Source organism: Falco punctatus, assembly GCF_963210335.1.
Source record: "Falco punctatus genome assembly, chromosome: 6".
Lineage (NCBI taxonomy): Eukaryota > Metazoa > Chordata > Aves > Falconiformes > Falconidae > Falco > Falco punctatus.
Window position 1 is genome coordinate 45,121,719 of NC_137585.1, and position 23,184 is coordinate 45,144,902.

At 42.5% G+C, this 23,184-nt stretch overlaps 1 protein-coding gene across 2 annotated transcripts in view; it reads right to left on the reverse strand.

Moving 5' to 3' along the window:
- The window catches only part of TMCC3 (transmembrane and coiled-coil domain family 3), a 148,173-nt gene that overhangs the window by 96,912 nt on the left and 28,077 nt on the right, over positions 1 to 23,184 (reverse strand). The window contains exon 1 of one of the 2 annotated variants that reach the window (XM_080392613.1): positions 4,059 to 6,474. The exons of the other annotated variant lie outside the window; for it this stretch is intronic. Within the exon in view, the coding sequence (XP_080248739.1) occupies positions 4,059 to 4,061 (3 nt within the window). The 5' untranslated portion in view covers positions 4,062 to 6,474. Of the gene's footprint in view, positions 1 to 4,058; positions 6,475 to 23,184 lie in introns of those variants that run through there. 2 annotated transcript variants of the gene reach the window in all.

Consider the following 23,184-nt stretch of genomic DNA (forward strand, 5'->3'; position numbering starts at 1 on the left):
TTCTTTATCTCAAAAAGACAGACAGCACCAGCTAGGACACAGTCACATGGAGGCTTATCCCTACACACTCTCCAGGCAACCAGCACCGAAGGCAGCAAGAAAAATTTTTGCAGTGAAAGCCCTGCTTAAGCCTTTATGTTTGTCTGCTAGTGGAGTCCTTCCTTCTTCTCATGTATTTTCTTACAAGACTAGAAATACTTCAGTAGTGAAAGCCATTAATAATGGAGATACTTGTGTTGTGGGGTTTGGTGTCAAGTTAACTGTTTAAAGAAGTAACAGCAAAACATGGGTCGGGTTAACACCGCATCCCCTGTTGAACTCCAAATAGCACCTAATTAACATGACGGGGGCAAAATAAGAGTTCGCATTAAACACGGTGCTGATGCGGTCTGTCAGCTTTTTGACAAACAACTGCTCCACTTTTTGCCGTTTCCCAGTTCACAGCAGCAGCAACATTTTAGGCCAGAAACCACAACACACAGCTCTGATCTCCTGCACCATGTGGGACACGGAAGTCACCCAGGAATCCCTGCAGTGAAGGGATGACTTCTTCTGAGCCTCGTGGGTAAACATTGATCTTAGGAGTCTGTAGATGAAATAAATCCCAGGCCCGGTTATGATTTGCACTGAGGCTGGCCTTACATCCATTTGAGTCTTTTTTACCCTGCTAGGATAGGCTGGAGATGCAAGAACATAGTCCTATCCCTCTTAGGAAGGCATCTCACACTTTGTGTCTCAACCTCTTACTCTCTTAAATGTAACTCACTCTTCAACACAGATTCTCTGAGATGCGTAAATGGGAGGGGAAGGTAAAACTCCTGGTATGCTGCTACTCATGATTTAAATCATTACATAAATCTCACCACTGTGTAGTAGAAGGCTAGAGAATAACCCAACACACCTCTAGCCCCCAGAGGTGGTATCAATGGATGCAGTTTTAGGAACAAGGCTCCAAAGCTAGAGGGGAGCTGCTGCTTTTCAGGTGGAGCAACTGACAAAAACTGAGCTGAACTGCACATAAATGCTACAGTCTCAGTCTTCTCAAGAGGAACCACATTAGGTCAGAGGAAGCCAAGAGCAGCTGCTCATTGGTATTTGCAGTGATGATGCTATTATAATGCATTACTTTTAAGAAGTTCAAAATCCAAGCACAAGTCAAGCTACTTTCTCTCCAAGGATTTAACAGCCTCCCTTTACCTGTAAGTTTTAAACACACACACTGCACTGTCAGTTATTATGATTAATCATCCCTTTTTGTGGATTTGAGATCCTGTTTCTTAAATCTCCTCTTACTAAGAAAACTAACTGATGACATAAGAAAGAACCGAGACCTTGCAGTATTCCTTCTTGCAAGGCAGATACGGGAGATGGTAGCACACATCCACACAACTGGACAAGGACTCCCTACTACAGGTGTTGTGCACTGCCTTTACTTTTATCCTGAGAAATCCTGGGTTCCTTACACAGGCAGGGAAATACATCAGTGGATGAAACCTTCAGACACAGAGTCTAACGTGGAAGGAAAGCCCAAGTCTCACTGTGTGCCAGCCCAAAGGCATGCATGCAGAAAACCACTGACCTATCCCATACAGCCATCTCCTGGAACAACCAACTTCCCTGGTTACTGCCACCCAATACACAGAATTAGAGTGGGTTTTACCCTGCTGAACAGCAGCTGACTTAAGATACCCAAGAGCATGCATTTAATCCCTGAGAGGCTGTCTTTAAAACAGGAGTGCAATGATATATCATTTTGTGGGACCTGAGCTTTCTGCAGTTTTCCGACGAAATCACCTGGTCCTGCCAGAACACTGTTCTGTATGGCCCCATAAAAAGAGCTGCATTCAAAGAAATAAAACCATTGGAATAATGCAAAATACCACCAAAGTATGCTCAACACACACATCAGTCATTAAATACTTACACTCAGTTTTTCAAAGGGGATAGATGAACCAACAAAAATGAGTTTGTTCTAGGAGCTATCTTTGGGCCTTTGTACCTGTGGTGCTCCTAACAAAGGTGTGAATTGCTTCCGAAGACAGCATTGCACTGTACTGCAGGGACAGATCCTGCCAGATGCCAAGCTGTATGGACACTACACAGTGTCCATACCGCCCCAGATTGTCAGATATAACGTCTACTATTTTGGCAGCACATTTGCACACACTAATTACAGCAACATCTAACTAAGAAGGAAATGTTCACTGGAGCTCTCGCCACCCAGCAAAGAAGAGAGGGCACAGCCTCACCATTGTTAAAGCACTAGCCAGAGGACCCCTGAGGTGTTTGAGGTTTTCACTGACAGGCTGTAGGCTGACACTTAGATACAGATAATAAGAAAGTGTTCTCACAGTACCAGGAGAAATCCAGTCATCATTTGAATTTTCTTGTGCATGTTTATCTACACAACTTAGAGGCTGTAAACTGTCTTCTTTTAAACAGTGTAAATTGCCTTATTTACACCATTGCATTGTGGCCTTTGTATATTTAAAACCCCTTTGATTGCCATTGGCAATTAGATGGATGACCTGAACTGTCCCTGTCTAAAATTAAGCTGCCTGAAGTTAAGCAAGGAGTACCACGAGCCAGGCAGTCAGTCCCAAACTACACTGCAAGAGAGCAGGAATTCCCACTGGGCTGCCTAACTCCTGGCATTTTGCTGCCTTGCAAAGTACAATACCTTTTTAAAAATTGATTTTGCTTGTCTGTTAGTTTTCCAATTCTGTTGTTCTTTCCCGGTTCTTACATGTCAGCTGCTTTCTGTCCTCTATATGCATGTGTTGCTCACAGACTTTTCAGGTTTGGTTATAAAAAGCAGCCTTGCCCTACCCACAGAACACATTTACTGTGGATGACCACACAGTCAGGGGATAATCATCTGAAACAACTTGTTCCACTTTCAGTTAGTGTCGCCTGTCCCTCACAAGAACACCCCCAACCCTGAAATCCCAGGTTATTGCATTGTCAACTGCTATTCAGAATCTAAAAAGTCATTAAATCCAGAAATATGTTCTTATTCTGAAGAAATTTCATGTTGTCTTCTTATGGTCAATACAGTAAGAAGACAGATATGGTGTGGAGTATCTTGGCTATTATATCAGAAAGGAAAACCATATTACATTTAAAGGAAGGAAGGTGACAAGTCTCAGTGATTTTAATCCGCTTTAAAAATTAGTATTATATGAAAAACAGGCTAGGACCTTTGATAAATCTGTTGCTCATTTTTACCACTGCATTTTGTATGTGGGCACTCAAGTCAGCACCAGTGAAACTGGTCTCCTGGATAATTTTTCAAAAACATATGATAATAAATTCATAAACCGAGTCAACTGCTAACTTGAGCAGTAAATGCTCAAAACTAGCCCTTGCAAAACAAGAGATGAATGAGGAACATGACAAATAATTTTTAACATTGTAAATGCAAGTCTCTTTTTCTAAATTGAAGGAAAATTGTGAGTTATATGGAATCATATAATATCTCAAATTGGAAGGGACCCATAAGGATCAAGTCCAACTCCCCACTCCTCGCACACTACCTAACACTAAATCATATGACTACAAACTGCATTTAGTGGTAAGCGCTGCCAAACGAGGACTACAGAAATGCTGACTGACCTATTTTCTGAACTTGCACATGTCAAAAATAAAACAACTTCAGTAAACACTGATACTATCACAAACAGCTTGTGTCATCTAATTAATCACTGGTAGTTATTATGGCCAAACTCTGGATAGTCAGGATACAAACACAACCCATCCTATGTGAACAGTCACCTCTGCAGGCTAACTACTACTTGTTTAGCACATACACAATACATCTCACTGTTGTGGCGGCAAAGAATAAGGCTGCTGTAAGTCAAATTAAAAAGTGTTTAAGCATTTGGAGAACATCTTTACTCTCTGACCATATCCACAGCAGACCACCTAGTCCTGGCTGGAAATGAGATGACAGCAATATCTAAATACAGGTGAGTTGCACTCAGGAAGCCAACAGTGTTCCCTAAGCAGTCCAGAAGGCCAATGTTCTCCCAGCAAGGTAAGAAGAGTTAAGTAGGTACCATTAATTTGGAGAGGTAGATGGTTTCTGCTTTGGTGTGGCATCTGCAGGCGTTAGGCCCTGGAGAGAAACAGAAGTGTGAGCTGGGCAGCAAGGACCTGAACAGCACTGAAGCCAGACTAAAGGGTTGTTTCTGTTTCTAGAAGTGCAACCCAGCAGTTGTCTGTCTGTTAAAGATAGCCTGAGAGCCTTCCTCAAAACAAGACTCCTCCCCTTGCATGAATGCAAAGCCTCTTGCATTGCAGGAGCACATCCTGCCCAGCACTGAGCCCAGACAGCACGTCCGCAGTGATCAGCCTACTTGCCCCGGATGTCCTGGATGGACAGAATGTGCAGGAGGGCATGCAATGCCTATGGCTTTTCCAGAGGCTGCTCCTTCTGAGCAAAGATGTGTAGGCAATGTTTTCAGGCTGAATTTTGATAGCTGAATATTAATGAAAAGGCTGGAGACCCCACAGGAATACACAAGAACCAGAAACTTCAGGGAGGACCTAGGCTTGCTCTTTTTTCTTTACAGCATCATTAAAATTCTATAAAAACATGTAAAATGGTTTAAATTTTCCTTGCAAGATTACTAAGGCCAATGAGGGAAAGATAAACCCTTTGCTCCTCCTCCCCACGCAGTCACACACAATCAAGCTTAAACTTCAACATATGAGCACTTAGAGATTGTAGGTGCCCTAAGCTCTCCCAGGGAGAGACCAGCCACGTCTTGTTCTTAGGCTACTATAAATAAAAGTAAAAGAATAAACCAAATAATTTGACTAATGCACTTCTTGATCAAACAAAAGAGTAAAGCAATCTCCATTGCTTCTGCACTACAGAGCAAGCTTCTCTGAAGAAGTACAACCACCGGGTCATCTTTTTTTCTTTTTTATAATGCTTTTTTTTGCAAAACATTCTAGATCTTCTATTAATGGCCAGTTCATTCCTGCTCTCTGCATCAGCTGCGTTCAAGAGGCACACTATGCATAGCCCTGCTACACCCAATTGCAACTGTTTCAGCACCACCGGTTGCATTAACTGTACGTTGAGGACACAGGCACATGCCAGCTCCTACCTCACAACCATCTTTAGTCAGGCCTGCGTTATACCATGCTGAGACATCCCTCCACCACGATGGGCACCCATGTACTGCACACAGCTCATCGGTGTGATATATGGTCTCCTTGAGCAGGCAAACCCAACACAAGGGGTCACGGAGCCAGAGAGGGGCCACCACCCTATATTGTTGCTGAGCATATTTCAGACGGCGACACTGTTCCTTCTCCTCAGTCCCACTACACAACCCACAGATGTGGCTTAGTGCTGTGGCCATTCCTTTTTCACATGACTGACAAGCGGCCCATGGCATCATCCAACACGTGGTGCCTCTCTACTGGGGAAAAATCATACTGCACTTGAACCTGGAGCTTCTGAAAGCTGACAGTACTTCCCATGCTCCCATGTTTAGCTGTCCTTTATTCACTGGAGCCTGCATTTATTACTAGTTACAAGTTTGTCCCCATCTACCTGCCCCTTCCTTGCGCCATGATCCAAGTAGTTTCAGAGCAGTCTCCCGGGGGAGCCATGCACTGGAAGGAGACACAGGAGACAGAGTGCCTGTTCGCCTCCAGCACCACCTCCTGCTCCCACAAAAGCAGGGAAATGGGCTGGGAAGGGAGATGTCCAGGCAGTTCTCCAGAGAGCAGGGAAAAAGTCTCTTTTGTGGTCATGCTAAAGGGATTTAAAACCCTGCCCCTCCTGGGAGTTTTTGCTCTTGATTCTCAGTGTTTGGATCTTACCCTGTACAGGGAGGGTCAACTAGATGTTAGAACACTCCTTTTTCAATTCAAAATGGAAACCCTGGAACACACATAAAAAAAGGCTTTTTTTTTTTTTTCTTTTTTTAGATACTCTAACATTCAGAAGGAATTAGATAACAGCTATAATGGCCCCGCCTACTCTTGATCCTTTCTGCTGCCAGAACATTTTGTGTAATAAATCATGAGAGCACTACATTACTCGGAAACTAAAAATGGAGAAGTCAGGAGGCAGCACAGAGCTCTGCCTGCAGAATACAGAGTTGTATTTGATAACATCTGCACTTGGTCTGATTTTAAGCTGCCTCGGGTGGGATAACAAACCCAAATGAGGAAGGAAAGGTTCACAGGGTCGTTACAGCACAGGCTGGCTTTTAAAATATTTTTTTTTCAACTTCACTTTCATCACATTTTGATTTAGGTTGGGTTAGTTCCTGGAGAGGGTTCCGCTTAACAGAACACCAAGGGCACCACTTACATTTCCCCAAATCCAAGACAGTTGTTGAAGAGTAGTGAAAGGATGCAGCTGAATGGCAGGATGCAATATCATCTTTCCTCAAATCAGAAGGGTAAGATCAAATTGTTTCCTCCAGACTTGGAGAGAGTGTTTCTGAAAAACCGGTCCAACTAGCTGTACAGGGGGATAAAATGCCAGTTAAGAATTTAAAATGTGTAGCAAGCACTGATCACAGCAGCGGAATTTATAAGGCAGCTCAGTTCAGGCTAAGAGCTGACACATTGCTTCAGTTGCATCCCAAAGCCCAATCCCAGGCACCCTCACTGTAAGTGATGGCTATCTACACCGAGTAAGTAACTCGGCTCAACATGACACCCACCTGCCTTTGCTGGGCTAACCAAATGGGTCAGCTGAGCTTCTGCTAGGAAATGGTGAAATGAAACTATCTCAAAGGCTTATTTGTAACAAGAATAAGAGGTTTTAGCATCTGCTAGGGACAAGTCTGGGTAATGGTCACAAACAGATTTTTTTATGCTTTAGGCTTTAAGAACAGTTTTAGTTAAAATAGCTGAATTTTGTAGATGGCTAAAAAATAGAGCCCGAATGCTAGCACTTCAATTGCATAAAGTAGTATGTTTCAGCTGCTGGCACTGAAAAGGCTTTTGGGACAGATTCATACTGGGAACCCAAAAATAATAAATCAAATGAGATATTTTTTTTTTCAAGTAGTCCTACCATCTAGGAACTAAACATCAGTGAGCGCTGAAACTCACGGGAAGATAATGAAAGTACAGCTGCAGGCTGCTAGTCCGGGGGGGTTTGACACCCACAGCTGCTGGAAAGCACATGAACCAGCGTGCAGATTTCTGGCAGGCCTCACTGCTGTACATTTACCACGTAAATAACCCTGTATGATGCAAAAACATCTTAAGGGTTCTTTCCATATCCAGATGGTATTGTTCTTTCTAGCCCAGGCTGCTAGATGTCTGATCTTAAGGCAGCCTGGCAGGATACTTAGATTTTCCCCACAGATGTCTCCATGTTTTCTTCTGTGACTGATTTACTGGAACACGAAAAAATGAAAAGCAAAACTCAAAACTGCTACTCGCAGATGTGCACAAACTGCAATTACGCAAAGAAATCAGATGGAGCCATCTCATTAAGAACTGATCAAATATGTGAGTACCTCTTTGAAAAAAAGAAGAGGAAAAATAACAGTTAATGACTGACATGATTTGAATTAATAGCTATTAAGGCCACCAAGACTGTTACACTCATCAGCCAGTCTGATCTGCAAATACACCAGCCAAAGATACATCAGCACTTTCCTGTTTCCACTGTCTACACATAGGCGTTCCTTAAGCACATTCATTTAATCCTTTCATCATGCTGCAGTATTCCAGCTTTATTATTTATTACAGATAAACAAAGATGATTATGTTGATCACATGTAGTAATTTTTGTGCCTTTCTCTGCATGCTGTAAAACCAGCAGATTTACGAATGACCTGATCTGCTTTCTGTGGCATTGCTTGGAATTCTGGCCACAAACCAGCACCAAACCATAACACCTACTGAGCAAAAACTGAGCAAAAACAGGGACGACTAAAACATACCAGTAGCACTCAGCTCACTAGCACTTTCTGTCTGTTTCCCACTCAGATTTCCCTTTTTAGAAATCATTTTATCCGAGTTCCCTGTAAATATGCTCTCTGCACTGTTTTCTGTCAGGTATCTTAATCAGATTTTAACTCTACAGTGATATAATGAGTTAAGTAAAGCATTTACTCTCCAGCTAGGGACCATCACACTACCTGCTTTAGTGCAAAGCATATTAACTTCGCAAAGCACTCTCTCACTTAAACACTTAACTGCCGGTTAATACTAAAGTGTGGACCATTGATGATAGCATAAAGGTCTTCTTTCGTTTACTTACATAGAGATTACAACTGCACATCCATCTGTTGCCAGTAGGCATCCTCAACAAATGTAACTTAAAAAAGACCTGACCCAAACTTAGAAACTACTTTTTACTTCTAAAATGCAATAATTTTCCCATATATCTAGCAGATCAGAATCATTAGATCAGCTGTCTTCCTCCTGTCACTAATCAGGTCAGGAGTATTTCCTCAGTTCTAGTCTCCCTGGGCTTGAAGCCAGACTGGAAGTACATTTTGGACCTGGACAGGCAAAAGATTCCAGGGACAAGAAAAGTTCCAGCCATGGGCATTGCCCTGGATGCTAGAGTGGAAGTAAAAGATGCAAAACTAAAATGAGACTCCAGGGGCTGATATTCTGTTCCTACCTCAGTCCCATGCTGCTTTGTAACCAAATACAGTTTCTCATAAACACCATGGTCATGAGAACGGTGTAAAGTCCCTGAAGGTGCTGCAGTCTCCACACACAGAAGCTAGAAGGGCTCCACAGCTATCAAACCACAATAGGATGAGCTGGGAAAACAAACTCCCTAGCTGATCTCAAGTTTTGCACACAGTTTTCAAGGTAAAAAAGTCAACACAAACAGGTGACTTCTTGAGCTAGACTCCAAGGATTGTAAAAACAAACAAAAAAACCCCCACAACAACAAATCTGCATTGCTATTCCTCTACATATGGAGGGGAACAAGAGAGAAGAAAGTAAAAAAAAAAAATGAAGTTTCTAAGACTAAGGTCTTTCTAGGCATTTTTTTTTTTAAAGTTAATTGAGTTCTAATGCAGGAAGAACATGCAGAACCTATTGTAAGGATCTCTTCTAGGAGGAAAGGGTTGCTGATAATTTTTTTCTGATTGGTAATCATTGTCTTTTAATGTGTGGGGTGGGTTATTGGGGCATGTATGTTCATGATAGAACTTCTTAGCTCCTTAAAGCATTGCTTTAATTAAGAGTCAATCTCTGTAATCTAAGGACCCTATATCACAGAATGGTTTGGGTTGGAATGGACCTTAAAGATGCATTATGTGAACCATATGTCCTAGTTCCAACCCTCTACTATAAGCAGAGACACCTTCCACTAGACCAGGTTGCTCAAAGCCCCATCCAACCTGGCCTTGATTTTTTTGGCCCTGAAAAGGGCCTTTGTGTGGTGCTGGTGGGGGCTGGCCAGCCAGCTGCCTTAGCAGTCCTGTGACTCTTGCCAGCCCTGCTGGGACCTGTGCTGTTGCCACCTGCCTTCCTGGGCAGCATCATGGCCTGGATGTTAGGCAGAACGCTTCCCTCTGTGATTGGTGATGCTGCCCAGCAACTTGTTGATCTCCTCTTCACTGTGTACCACCAGCTGCAGGTGACAGGGACGATGTGCATCTTGTCACATACCACATTGCCCACCAGCCCCGGGATCTCAGCCATCATTATAACATGCATAACCGCTGGTTTAAACAGTGTTGAATCATGAACTTAATTCACATGCATAAAATCCAGAGACAACAGCAAGATCAAACACTATTTCCAAAAAAGCATGTTTTGCAAAATGTCTTCTAATGAGAATGTATTTTGATAAAATATTATTGTCTCCATGATATGGATATCTGGGCTGTTATTCTAACAATAATTGAACTACTTCTTTTAAGTTCAGGAAGTTTAATTTTATTAAGTGACTGCAAAGCAATGTACCATATTCATAAACAAGTCATGAAGACTGCAGACCAACACTGACACGGTTAACTTGCACAATAAAAGGAGAGATTAAGCTTGTCATCTTCAACGCACTTGTGTAATCAATTTCTTCTGGATACTGAAGATATGAACAAAATGGTGCTTTCATTTAATTTAAACACTAACAAAAAATTAACATTTGGACTTTAGTCAAGCAGCCAGGAATTACTTCCACTGCTCATACTGTAGTGCTTATACTCCTGCTATAAATAAGTAGCCTAATGACATTCAAACAATCCAATCTGTCAAAACAGGGACACAGAATAAAAAACTATTTTAATACTCTTGCCATTTCAGCATGCCAGAAGTCAATTAGTGGTATTAACATTTGAGTTTTGAGACCCAAACCAAGGTTGGTTTCAGCAGCTCTAGACAGTATAAGGCTGCAGAGCAAGGACAGTCAAAGTAGAATTTCAGTATTTTAAAATAGTAAGAGTCCCTGAGATTGAAGACCTTATTTTAAGGAACCAGGAGATGTCAGATGGCATACTTTTAAAGTTTTTGTCTTCTGTTTTACAGGTCTCAAAATTCTTATTTGCCCAGGTTTTCCCAGCACTTGTGAAACTAGAAACGGTATTTAAAAGGTGAGAACTTAGTGTGACTATCTCAAAAAGAAGTCACTCTAAAACCAGCAGAGAGTAGCAAGGGTCCCTGTGAGTGCATGCTGCTATTAATATAAGCAACTTGTTTAGCTAATATTATATTTTATCTTCAAACAATGCTCACGAGATTCCATTTTTCACCTCAATAAGAAAATTGTTGCATTTAATATCTCCCATAACATGATGCACATGGTTTACTGATGTATCTCCAGGAGGCTGTAAGAGGAAAAAAGCAGTCTCCACCCCTACAAGTGCCAACTGCAGCATTACTGCCAGACCTGAACAGGGGGAGCAGGCAGCAGCTGCCTGCGGCCCCACTTCAGCCAAGTGGGGTCCAGCCTCAAGAAATGAGGAGGCTAAGCCTTATGAAAGGCAAGCCCTAGAGTCTGTTGGAAGTGCCTGAGTTGGCACAAAAGAGTCACCTTTAATTCTAGGCCTAGGCCTTACTGTTCCTCTAGGGTCCTCTGGTCCCCTCAAACTGATTTTAGCAGCTCAGTGGGGATGGAGGCCAGCACTGTGGCAGACGGTGGTCCCAAGTGTTTGCTGGAAGGCTGTCAGAGCTACCATCCTCCCTCCTGCCTACCTGCAGACAGGCTTTCTACCAAAGCAATGTCAAACGCAGCCAGAAAAAGTGTCACTGCAGGTGGGTCAAGGTAAAGGACTCGGCAGCCAGCTCAGCCAGCTCCACATCCACCACAGCCTCCTGGAGATCATCTCCACTAATCCAAAGGATCATCCTAAATACCAAGCTCTGTACCAGCCAAAGAAATCCAACCAGGAAAACTTAATGGGAGATACAGTGCTCAAGATGAGATTGGGTTTTCTCCCTGTTTGAAAAACTCCAGCAAGACTACAGATTGCACACACACTAATTAAACCCCAACGGAGCCTACAAAAAAGAATTAGGATGGAGTATCTATTGCACATAGTCTTTCTGGGCCTTTCTGCAACTACAGTTGGTCCTGCACTTGGGTCACAACAACCCCACACAACGCTACAGGCCTGGGGCAGAGCGGCTGGAAAGCTGCCTGGGGAAAAGGACCTGGGGGTGCTGGTTGGCAGCCGGCTGGACATGAGCTGGCGGTGTGCCCAGGTGGCCAAGAAGGCCAACAGCATCCCGGCTTGTATCAGAAGCAGTGTGGCCAGCAGGGCCAGGGCAGTGATTGTCCCCCGGTACTGGGCACTGGTGAGGCCGCACCTCAAATCCAGTGTTCAGTTTTGGGCCCCTCACTGCAAGAAGGACACTGAGGTGCTGGAGCGTGTCCAGAGATGGGCAATGGAGCTGGGGAAGGGTCTAGAGAACGAGGCCCGTGAGGAGTGGCTGGGGGAACTGGGGCTGTTTAGGCTGGAGAAAAGGAGGCTCAGGGGGGACCTTATCGCTCTCAACAACCACCTGAAGGGAGGTTGTAGGCAGGTGGGGGTCGGTCTCTTCCCCCAAGTAAGCAGCAACGGGACAAGAGAAATTAGCCTCAAATTATGCCAGGGAAGGTTAGATGGGCTATTAGGAAAAATTCCTTCACTGAAGGGGTTGTCAAGCATTGGAGCAGGCTGCCCAGGGAGGTGGCTGCATCACCATCCCTGGAGTTGTTCAAATAACATGTAGATGTGGCACTTAGGGGCATGGTTTAGTGGTGGATGTGGCAGTCCTGGATTAATGGTTGGACTTAATGATCTTAGAGGTCTTCTCCAACTAGATGATTCTATGATTATTTTTTTTTATCTAGAGGAAAACCAGGATACTTGTCCATCCACTGAGATCATGGCAACACCTTTCACAGCTGTTTTGGATGTCATCTGCTCAATACAGCTGTTTTGTCCAGACCATGGGACAGGCTGCCCAGAAAGGCCATGGAGTCTCCTTCCTTGGAGATACTCAAAGCTCAACAGCAACACACCCAAGCCACCTGCTCTAACTGGACCTTGCTTTGAGCAGGAGATGGGAACAGAAGCATCCAGAGGTCCTGTCCAGTTTATCTGGTTCTGTGATTCATCGCTCCCCTAAAAATAGCAAGTTGAAACTGAGCAAGATGTTAATATGAAAAATAATGAACATAAAAGTCAAAGGAGGTAATATTTGGTAGGGTTAAAATATGGAAGAAATCTTCAACTGTAAATTTTGAGGAAAGACAACAGACAAAGTTTTAACTAACTCCTGTTCTGCTGTAATCCAGACCAGTCATTTGCAGTTCTCCATTGTCAGATACTACTTCAAGAAAGAGGCTTTAAAATTTTAAGCTAAATATAACTTTTAAACAGCAAGAAAAATATTCTAAAGTGTCTTACGTTTAGTGAATTTTTATCTATTAGAGCTCAATTCAGCTCTCATGAGGTCATAGTCCATCCATTATTTTTAGTGCAATTTGGATCATGACCTTACTTGGCTGATCAGCCTGTCTTTTTAGTGTCAGCATTTTGGATAGTCACAATTATGGCCAAAACTAATTACAGAGAGTCTCTCTCAGGCCATTCCACTTTTAGTAAGGTCCCCATGTTTTTTTTAGGAGGTTAAGTGACTGCATCAATTACTGCAGTAAATCATTGACTTCAAAGTAAGTTTACTTGCTCTCTGCTGCCTAAGTTCATCCACTTAACTTGTTTTCTTTAACTGTGACACCTAATTGCTATCCAAGCACTCTATATTCCGTAGAAAGACAAATGAGTTGTCATTTAAAAGCTTCAGATTTTCTGGAGTGATTTTGGGCTGATATATCTAGATGTCCCAATAGTAACAGCTACACTCAGATCAATGTTTTTGCATCAGAGATAAGACTCTGCTTTCTGACTCCCACTCTTTTGGAAAGTGGACTAACAGAGTTTCCACTGCCATAGTAATTCATTAAGAGGACACTGTATTCAGCAGTGATTGTCAAAAGTAAGCATGCCAGAAATTTTGCATCAAAATTATAGATAGAAAACCCAGTTTCTGTAAAAACACAGTGAAATTTGAAATGAAATAGATTATAGTTACCTCCACATAAGAGACAGTGTTTAAGCACCTCCATTCAGCAGAAAATTTGCTGTCTCTCTGGAAGCAACAATCATACTGACTGATAAATAACTTCCTGGCCCCGCTGAACTTCAGCTCACAGGAAACATGGAAACAGGAAAGGAAATTAGCTCTCTCTTGCAATCACCCAGAAGGTTACAGGGTATTAAGGAAGAGGTAATGTGGATTTATCAGAGACCGATCATGTCACTCTTCCTCCTACAACAGAATAAAAGGCCTTTCTGCAAGACAGAAGTAGATGATGCTCTGTATCTTCTGTTAATATACAGCTTTTTTTATGCTCTTTCACAATACAAAACCAGAAAGTGCTTCTCAGTGGTTTGCTGCCAAACAGGAAGGCTGTACTGTGTGATACTCGCTTACATCTCAACTAAGACAGTGAAATAGAAAACATGAATTTTCTATACACAGTACAAACAGCAGCTGGAAGGGCTGCAAGCACATAGGAGGGCAGAATTGGAAGTTAAAAGGATTTGAGAAACCTGTTGGAATGAACTTAAAATAATATGATAATACTGTATGAACAAATGAAGTTGTAATTATCAGCTGCACAAATACAACACGGAGAATGGATGGATGTGGACATCGGACAAGGTCACAAATATATATGTCCATGTCATGCTGTTGCAAAAACAAACAGCCAAACAATGTCCCTAAAACAAACTTCACCTTGGAATCTATAAACATTAGCTGAAGCATTAATATCTACAGCTGAAACAAGAGTATTGCACCCAGCCTGGGCACAGCACTTCTGAGAAAGCACAGACTACCGTAGGGTGACCAAAGAAGAACACAGATAATTAAATGTAATGAGAACAGTAACTGGAGCTGTTGCATTTAGTTCAGGATTCCTCTGCTCCCCTTCTCTGCTACTGCACAGGATCCCTGACCATATTACATCTTTCATGTGACTCCCATTCCCATTACTCATCCTGTATCACAGACTAGTCAGATGATGTTTTCCATAGTACAACATGGGAAATTTTGTTCTACAGAAATGCCAGTCTCTTTAACAGCCACATCACTGTTCTCACAGGGAAATGCATCTGCAAGTTACAAATGGGACAGCCAGCATCAGAACTAGAACAGAGGCCCTGGGTTCAGATCACCCCACTAAAAGCGCAGCTAATTTCCTTCTTGCCTACAGCCTTTATTTCAAATGTATAGCCAGAGCAAAAGTAGGGCTGTGACCTTCAAGGTGTTCTCTCTGTCCCTCATGATTTGACTGATACAGAAAGGACAGGGAGGCACAGCAGTGGTTCAGCGGCATTACAGTTTCTACTCTAAAGTGACAGGGAGGAAAAAAAAATTCAGATACAGAAAAGGAGAAGCCAAAGTGGTGTACTTGGAGACAGAGCAAAAAATGCAGTGGTGGGAGAGTGTTGCTGCTAATTGAAGAACTCCCTGCAGTGGCTAGTCCTAGAGATTCCAAATGCAGACATGGGAAACTAGCACCAAAAAGCTCAAAAAAATTATAAAAGCATGTCTTTTATTTTTGTGTTAATGAATATCTACCAAGCATACAAAACTCTAAAGCAACAGATGTCTTAGAATGAGCATGGGTACTCACAGGGGCCCATGCTTCTTTGTTGTACTTCACTAAAACTCAAGTAAAAAACTTAAGAGATTCAAACAGCCTCAGTGTTTTCCTACTGTGTGATGCTGCACGTACCCGTATTTTCAGCTCACTAAATGCTGGGGAAACGCTACACCTTAAGAGGAGACAAATAGGAGTTTTGACTCAGGAATCTCTGCTCCTCAGGCCGAGGGAATGTTATGAAAATGTCTGGAGAAGATAAACTTACCTCTGACTAGATAGCACAAACCTTCATTTCAGCATCAGTGCCTGCAGGAAGCTAAGGCCACCCTGCCCTGCCTCAGAAAGTGTTTTCTATTTACTGTTTTCAATAAAACATTAAGTTCTTTTGCCATGGGTAAAACCTCCACAGTGGTGTGTGCCTGCTCTCCTGTCAGAGCCCAGCGGTGGGGCTGGCTGCGCTCCCAGACTGAAGTCAGGGACGTGGCAAGCAAAAGCCCCACCACCAGCCCGAGAGAGACCTCCAGCCACTCACATCCCCTGAAGCCCGGGCACCGCTGCCACCTCAGCCTCCTGTGCGTGCCCGGTGCCAGAGCAGGAGCGTGCTGTGCCGTGGGCTGGGACGTGCCATCCCCTCCCTTACGTAAGCAAAGGTAACCCAGAGGCCACAGCCATTTCTGCTTGAATACATGTCATACAAAATATCTTCAGGCACACAAGCCCTTTTTTGTTTGCTTCAGATACAGCTGCCTGATAAGGCAAGCAGAACCACTTTAGCCTTGAGAATGGACCGTGCTTACAAAGGCATCCCCATCCCCCAGCCCCTGCTGACAGCAGGCTGGGGCTGCAGGACAAACATAAGGCACCTCTCCTTCACTTTGCCATGGGGGCCAAGAGAAAGAGTTTCAACCTTCCATCACAAAACAGCCTATGTAATATGTAGCTGTCAGCAGCAAACTACCGGTCAGCTACACAAAACGAATTTATTACTGATTTTCTATTTGGAGGATCATTCTAAAGACAAATGAGGGATGCATCAAGAAATCAAAAAGGAACACTTGTAAGTTTTATAAATCAGACAAAATCAAAACAAATCTCTTCCCAACAATCTTTTACAGGATAACGTACAACCATATGAAGTTTTAATGGATACAGGTTGAATATTTGCTCCACAGGGCACAGGAGAGAAGGGGAGACCACAAGGCTTTTTTTCCCTTTTCTCCCCAGTTCTCCTCCCCATTAATCAAAGCACGTCCTCTCCTGTGGCACGCATAGTAGCTACGTGAGCAGAGTCACCCTCCCTTTTGGATCTTTTCTCCATCTGTGAGAGCCATTTGTGACTCTCCAACAGCAAGAAACGAATCATAGACAAGTCTGCACCCGCACAGGTGATGCGGGTTTGGAAAGGACCATTTGAAAGACCACAAAACCAAAAAATAAAAGTGCAAAATCTACAGGTATCAAGAGAAACCCAGTAATAACCAGCTGGAAGTACACAGATTCACTTGAATGAGATTATGTGCTGTCATTTTCCATCAGTCCTCTCAACCGATTGCAGCATTTGATACATGCAAGCAAGATTCTCAGGCAATGGCAGATGAACAAAACTAATTTCCTCCATAATTTGAAAGTCATTAGGATGCATGTACCAGAAGCATCAAATTATGCACCCATGACAGGATCAACCTCCATCATCCCTCAGGTTTCTGCAAATTAACATTGCAAATTAAGTATTATAGTGAAAGAACTTCCAATCTGTTTCCTTGGTTAGAAATGATTTTATTATGCCTACTTTTAAAACACAAAATGATCAAAAGTTCTCTTTTTTATATAGCTAACAAAGCTGTAGCTAACAAAGCAATATTTTACTACTCCATGCTACAGCTGCAAAATTATGATGTGAATGTAGAAACTAAAATTCACACTAAAACTCATCTCTCGCTTGGTTTTTGTTAAACCTGTTAATAATACTTACATTACCAAGGATTGGTAGATACGGTAGGAAAGTACAGTTCACAAACAATCAGAGGTAGGAGGAAAGTGAGAAAAATGCAGCAGTACCAACGTTCAAACAATTTTATCTATCTGTACTGTTTGTAAATCAAGACATTCTCTAACTTAAGGCTTCCAGCCTGTCAAGCACTACACACATCGCTAGATCAAAGCATTCAGAAGCACATGGGCTAAACAAACTTTCATGATATTTTTGATTTATTGACCAAAGACAGATAACCTAGAACACTATGGCAGTACAAATACTACCAATCACAGAACAAACAGGCTCTGTATATTTGCCAGTTCACTTGGCTATCATAATCTTTAACATAAAATATAATATTCTGGCTTAGGCTTGGATTTATTTACAAAGTAAGACAATTAAGACTGGGAGAACAGATCTGGAGAATATGTCTCCTCATTCAGGATGCCTCAGAAAGATAGCAAGTCTTTTTGAAGCGTTGCTATGTACAAGAAAATATACAGAATGATAAAGAGAGGAAGCAGAAAGACACCCCACAGCGTAAGGTTTATGTAAATTGAAACTCAAGTCTGTAAATGGAAGATGAGAACAAAATGTAATATTTATTGGATTCTATTCACTTGGAACATAAAGCTGGAATTATAATAGCAAGTGTACTCAGATATATGTTTGAATGCCAGGAAATTACTCCAGTACAACTTCTGTCTACTACAAAGTATATATTAGTAATTTAGCTCAAAATGGTGTTAGTATTTCTAAGTCTCCCAAGTCCCTTTTTTTCCCCAGGCCAGTTCATCTTCTGCTACCACTCCATGTACTGTACACACAGCATCTCACAAAAAAGCTGAAAATTGCTAATAAAAACTGGTAAAAGAAAATATTTTAAAACTGTGATTTTTTTCCCCCGGATTATAGATTAACACCACACACACAAGTAGAAAAGGAGAAATGCAGATGTAAAACACACATAATGCTAGACCTATACATTTCCAAAAGGGAAGACTGCCACAAAGGATTAAGTTATTTTTCCTGTACAAAAAGTACATAAACACTTCTGAAAATAGAACTGTATGTTATTAGCCCCCTCATATTCCATTCTCTCCTGGCCACTTCAGAGCAAAGTGTTCCCCCTCTTTCATAGCTGTGTACGATCTCAAAGTATCTAGTATGCCAATAAACTCCAAACACTATTTGGGAAGTCCTTTTTGAACCATTGTCGTACTGCGGAGCAGTTGCAGCTCCATACTTCAGTCCATAGCCCCAGGAGACCATTGAAACAAGGGGGCCAGTTTACATACTTCATGTTTTAATGAGTTAAAAGCTTAGGAGAAGCCATAATTTCACACAAAAAGTCACCCTCATGGCTTCTCCACAAGCCGCGTACATCACCCTAATTACTTCAAGTACCTAAATTCAGTTGTGTAATTTTGAATCAATTATTTTTTCCTCCTTCAAGTAGGAAATCAGGACTTCAATGCAGAATGTATAGACATGCACATCCAAGTGTGTGCATTTGCTTACGTAAATGTTCATGCTTCATAAACCTTCTGCTAAGGTTTGACTCTCACTGGATCATAAATATCTGGAGATTGAACACAGAGGATTTTCACAGCGTAAACACTTTAAAGCTCAGAGCAGGATTTTATTTCCTGCTGTTACACAAGCAGTTTAAAGCAGTGAAATATATTCTGGAACTACCAAACACATGTCCCAGGACTTGTCATATAACAATTGATTTCTTCATCTTCCCAACTGTATCACAGATACTCATTTCAGCCAAGGACTGCATGTTCTTATCATCTACCACAACCAACTCCTTTTCTAGTCTATGGGCCAGATACAAATTTATTCTAACCTGAAACTAAAATTCAGGAGAAACACTTCATAGCGAATTACTATCCACCAACCAAGCATCTCTCTTGGGAAATATTAGGCAACATTTTTGCCACCTGATCTTCCCAGAGGAACAAGGACAGCTTTATTTCTGCTTCACACTCCTTCAGTAGCGTAAACTGCGGAAAAATTCAGGTTAACATGCATCCACCCTGTTGCTTCAGTCTCACCTTTCTCCCAGCCAGCATTGTCTCTCTCAGGTAGCTCTAGTAGAGGAAATTTTCACCTTTATAGCCAAATCCTGAAGTTCTATGACAGGATTTACAAACAGCAGAAGCAGCTGTTAATAATCCTGTGATGAACATGCAATGAATTCAATCCTGAATCCAATTCTGCAATCATTACCTCTGAAGCCGTAGGACCTCTTGTTAAGGAGAAAGATTGCTGCAAATATCAGAAAAAGCTGTGTGTCTGGGTCACTGGTTTAAGCTTGTTTCATTCCAAAAGTACTTTCAGGAAGTCTGTGTCTGTTCACGTGCTGTCCTGCAGGGGAGAACCCTCATGAATCAAAAAGAAGAGATGAAATACGTTCTTGTTTTGATTGAAAAAGAATAGCCAAACAGCATCAGGCTGGAAAGTAATACAAGAATGTAATTCCAGTTGAAAGTAGATACCTTGACTCTGAGAAGAAGTTTGAAGGCAAAACCACCTCAGATGAGAATCTTACTTTAACTAAGAGGGTCATTGCTGCTTTCCCACACAGCTGCAAATCAGGACCCAGTATATGCAATAAAAAGCAAAAAGTTCATTTATCAGCTGGAAAAAAACAAAAAACCAAAAGCTCTTCCAAATTAATAAGAAAAGAAAGCTGATAGTATTTGCCTTCCATTTTACGCTTCTTCAAATCATGTCTGTCTTTTTCCCCTTTTTATCTTGTTTCCAAATTATTATTTCTCCCAGTCTTCTCAAGAGCTCCATCTCTGGGCCTATGTGCAGCCAAGCATGTTCAATCACAGGGAAAAAAAAAAAAAAACAAAGACTTGCTCCTCTGAAACACACAGGTGAAGACATGTCTTCAGGTAAGGTGCAAATATTTCTGTACTTCTCACCTCTCTGGTTCTTACCCGATACCTTGGTGTCAGTCTCGGGTAGCTCTCTAGACCTTCATCTGTCATGATATGTACTGCATTGTAATACAGAACCAGCTCTAAGCTTCTTGCTTGCAGTCAACATTGTGAAGTACAACTCCGTGTGGAAGACAACGAGTAGATGCCCCAGGCACCAGACTGAAAGGAAATGAAGGAGTTTTCAGGAGCCAGGGAGGACAAGTGGGCAGCAAGGAAGATGTGCAAGAAGCACAAAGAAGCCCTTCTTGGGCTGTGACCAGTGTCCTCTTTTTTTGGGGGTCTAGGGAATATCTCACCCCAGTAATCTGTGTCCACGATGAGGCCAAAACAGCCCTTGAGGACTGTCGTGCTACATTGGTGGCTGCAGCTTGAGGCAGCAGGAGTGCCAGAGCAACATGCACATGAGACAACACATGCTGATAAGAAAGCAATGTGAGGATATCCTCCTCTCCTTCCCCATGGAGTACTGGACACTACTCACAGTCTGTATACACCCAGGTACAGACATGCTCATTCCTGCTCTGAATCTTTCCAGACGAAGGCAGAGGTCCCCATGCTCAGTGGGTCCTTGCTGGCACATGCAGGGCTGCACGTCAGCTCAGGTTACAGAAATTGCTCCTCTGTGCAAAGACATTAGCAAGTGAGAAAAGTGACCAATGGATGGAAGGAACAAATGTGACATGACATTGAGGTGCTCTGCAGATCCATGTGAGGACCTCTCAGCGACATTTAAATCAGCTCTTCCTAGCAGTCAGAGAACATGAAGCATTAGGATTCCGTAGGATTTAAGTGCAGGCAGACCTACAGCTTTAGCACCCAACAAACCCAATTTTGCCCTGCCATCCACTTTGATCTGTTGCCTGTGACAACTACACCCAGCTGCCTGTGGCTAAGAGCCACCCCTGTTGCATGGCAGAGCTTCACTGTGGTAGTTATTGGCAATGATGTTCTGGAGGACAGAAGTATAAATGGGCTAAAATGTGGAAACCTCATGGAGGTTGTGACCATCAGCAGCTAGTGAGAATGGCAGCTTGGGCATAAGCTTTAGCTCAGGACAGTCCCCTAACAACACTGATTACCAGAAGTGGGCTATTGTAGCCATGATCCCTTCCATACATACCTATAGCTGTATCTATATACACACCCTCGCAGCCTAAATTCGTGTTTTAGTATCTAATACTGATTGTCATGGGAGACCTACAGTGAGACCTGGTATGGTCATTATTCTACCAGAGACAGATAATCAATAACATCTCTTCTCATGACTCTTGCCTGCCCAGGAGTGCTGTTGCAGCAGGGGATGCAGGCTGTATGTATAGCCAGCGGTGTCCCAGACAAGGCATAGCTAATGGCCAGCCAGCTGCAGATGCAGATACATCAGCAAGTCCTGAGGTACGCTGACACCTTCTTGTAGATTAGAGAGATGACAGTGAGCACCCTTTACTCCTTCCATTTCATTCACAGCAAGGTTATTTGGCACCCAGACAAATGTTGCTGTGACTGTCATTGCAGTGGAGATGAAGGGTGATGAGGGTGCTGGTTATTTAACAGTACAGCCTGAGAGTCCTGCAGGACACACCGATTCTATACGGATGCATTGAAAAAAATACTTTCCCCCTTTCAGCCCTGATACACATGTACCATTTAAGTACACATGTACTTAAAAGTGCCTATCATTTGATGGGTTCTGGTTTGTCTACACCAATATATGCTTGTCTAAGAACAGGAACTATGTTCCATAACAAGCAGGATAATACATCTAGATTGTCAGTAGTTTTAAGTCAACCTAAGGACTCTCTGACTTTCTCAAAATCTGTAGCTGGCAGAACATCTCACCATAAATGTTGCCAGGGTCTAAAGTAAGCTTTGTCCCATCCCATTCTGACATAAAGGATTAGGGAGGGAAAGGATGAGAAAACAAGCCTTGTCCTCACTCCTAACAGGTAGCACCGGCAGTTCAAACAAAATAAATTCCACTGGTCTTAAAGCTTCTGCATCAGATCCCTCCTGCCTGAGACACCCTGGTCCTTCTAACCAACACAGCGTTTACTGCCTGCAAACAGTGGTGATGCAAGGAGAAGCAGTGGGATGGTGGGGGGTGATCTCCCTGCAGCAAAGCAAGCTCAGCTTCCTCTTTACTATCCCTCACCAAAGATACTATCGTAAGCAAGCCTGGAAACTCTGTTGGGGATTTCAGTCTGGATGGGAAAAATTACATCCCAGTCACGAATGTGTTAGCAACAACAGCCATTTCTTACAAAACAGAGGGAACCAGAGTCATTGAGAAGCTGAAAGATGAAGACAGCAAGGATCTGCTAACTAACCTTCCATGTAAATCAAGACTGGCTCCCCCAAATTCAGCCAAGTTACGCTAGAAGAAAAAGTCTAAACAGCATAAGAATCTAGCCCACAGCTCTGCATTTCATCGCATTAGTAAAATAAAAACAAAAAACAAAAACAAACCGAAGTCTGAATGTACACATTGAAAAAGAAGTGTAAACATTTTAAAAGCTAAAGGTCCAAGGTTGCAGGACTGGGGGCTTCATGGACTGTGTGTTGCTCTGGGTAAATTCAGCATGAAACTGTCACTCACTTCATACAGATGTGAAAAGAAACCTATAGGACACAAAGGAATGAGAAATTTGGTTATTTGGGTGAACTGTGGCCTCGTGACATATCTGCCTGTTCAGGACATCTGCTGCACACTTCTTGGAGCTTGCATGCACACACAAGTTTAATGGGTTCAGCTTAAAATAACCTCTTTTAAAAGCGGTATTTTTACCTACATAACCCAAGATAAAAGTGGTTTGAAAGTGTACTGTCACACAGCTTTATCTCCACTGATACAGAAACATTCCTCTAACTGGCACGGCTCTGTATCAGTCTTTCACAGTGGGACTCTCCGAGTTACAGATTGCATTTTTCTTACTATTTCCTGAGGTGCCTGTAAAGCTTTTACCAAGAATTGGGGACCAATTACAATAAGACAGCCACAGCAGGAGAGTAAGTTAATTAGTTAAAGAACATGAAATTGAAATCAAACAACCTTGTTTCTGTGCCTCAGGATAGGATTTCAGATGTTTTATAAGAAAATGGAAGAAAAGACAAGACAGTAAAGACCTCAGGAAATATGT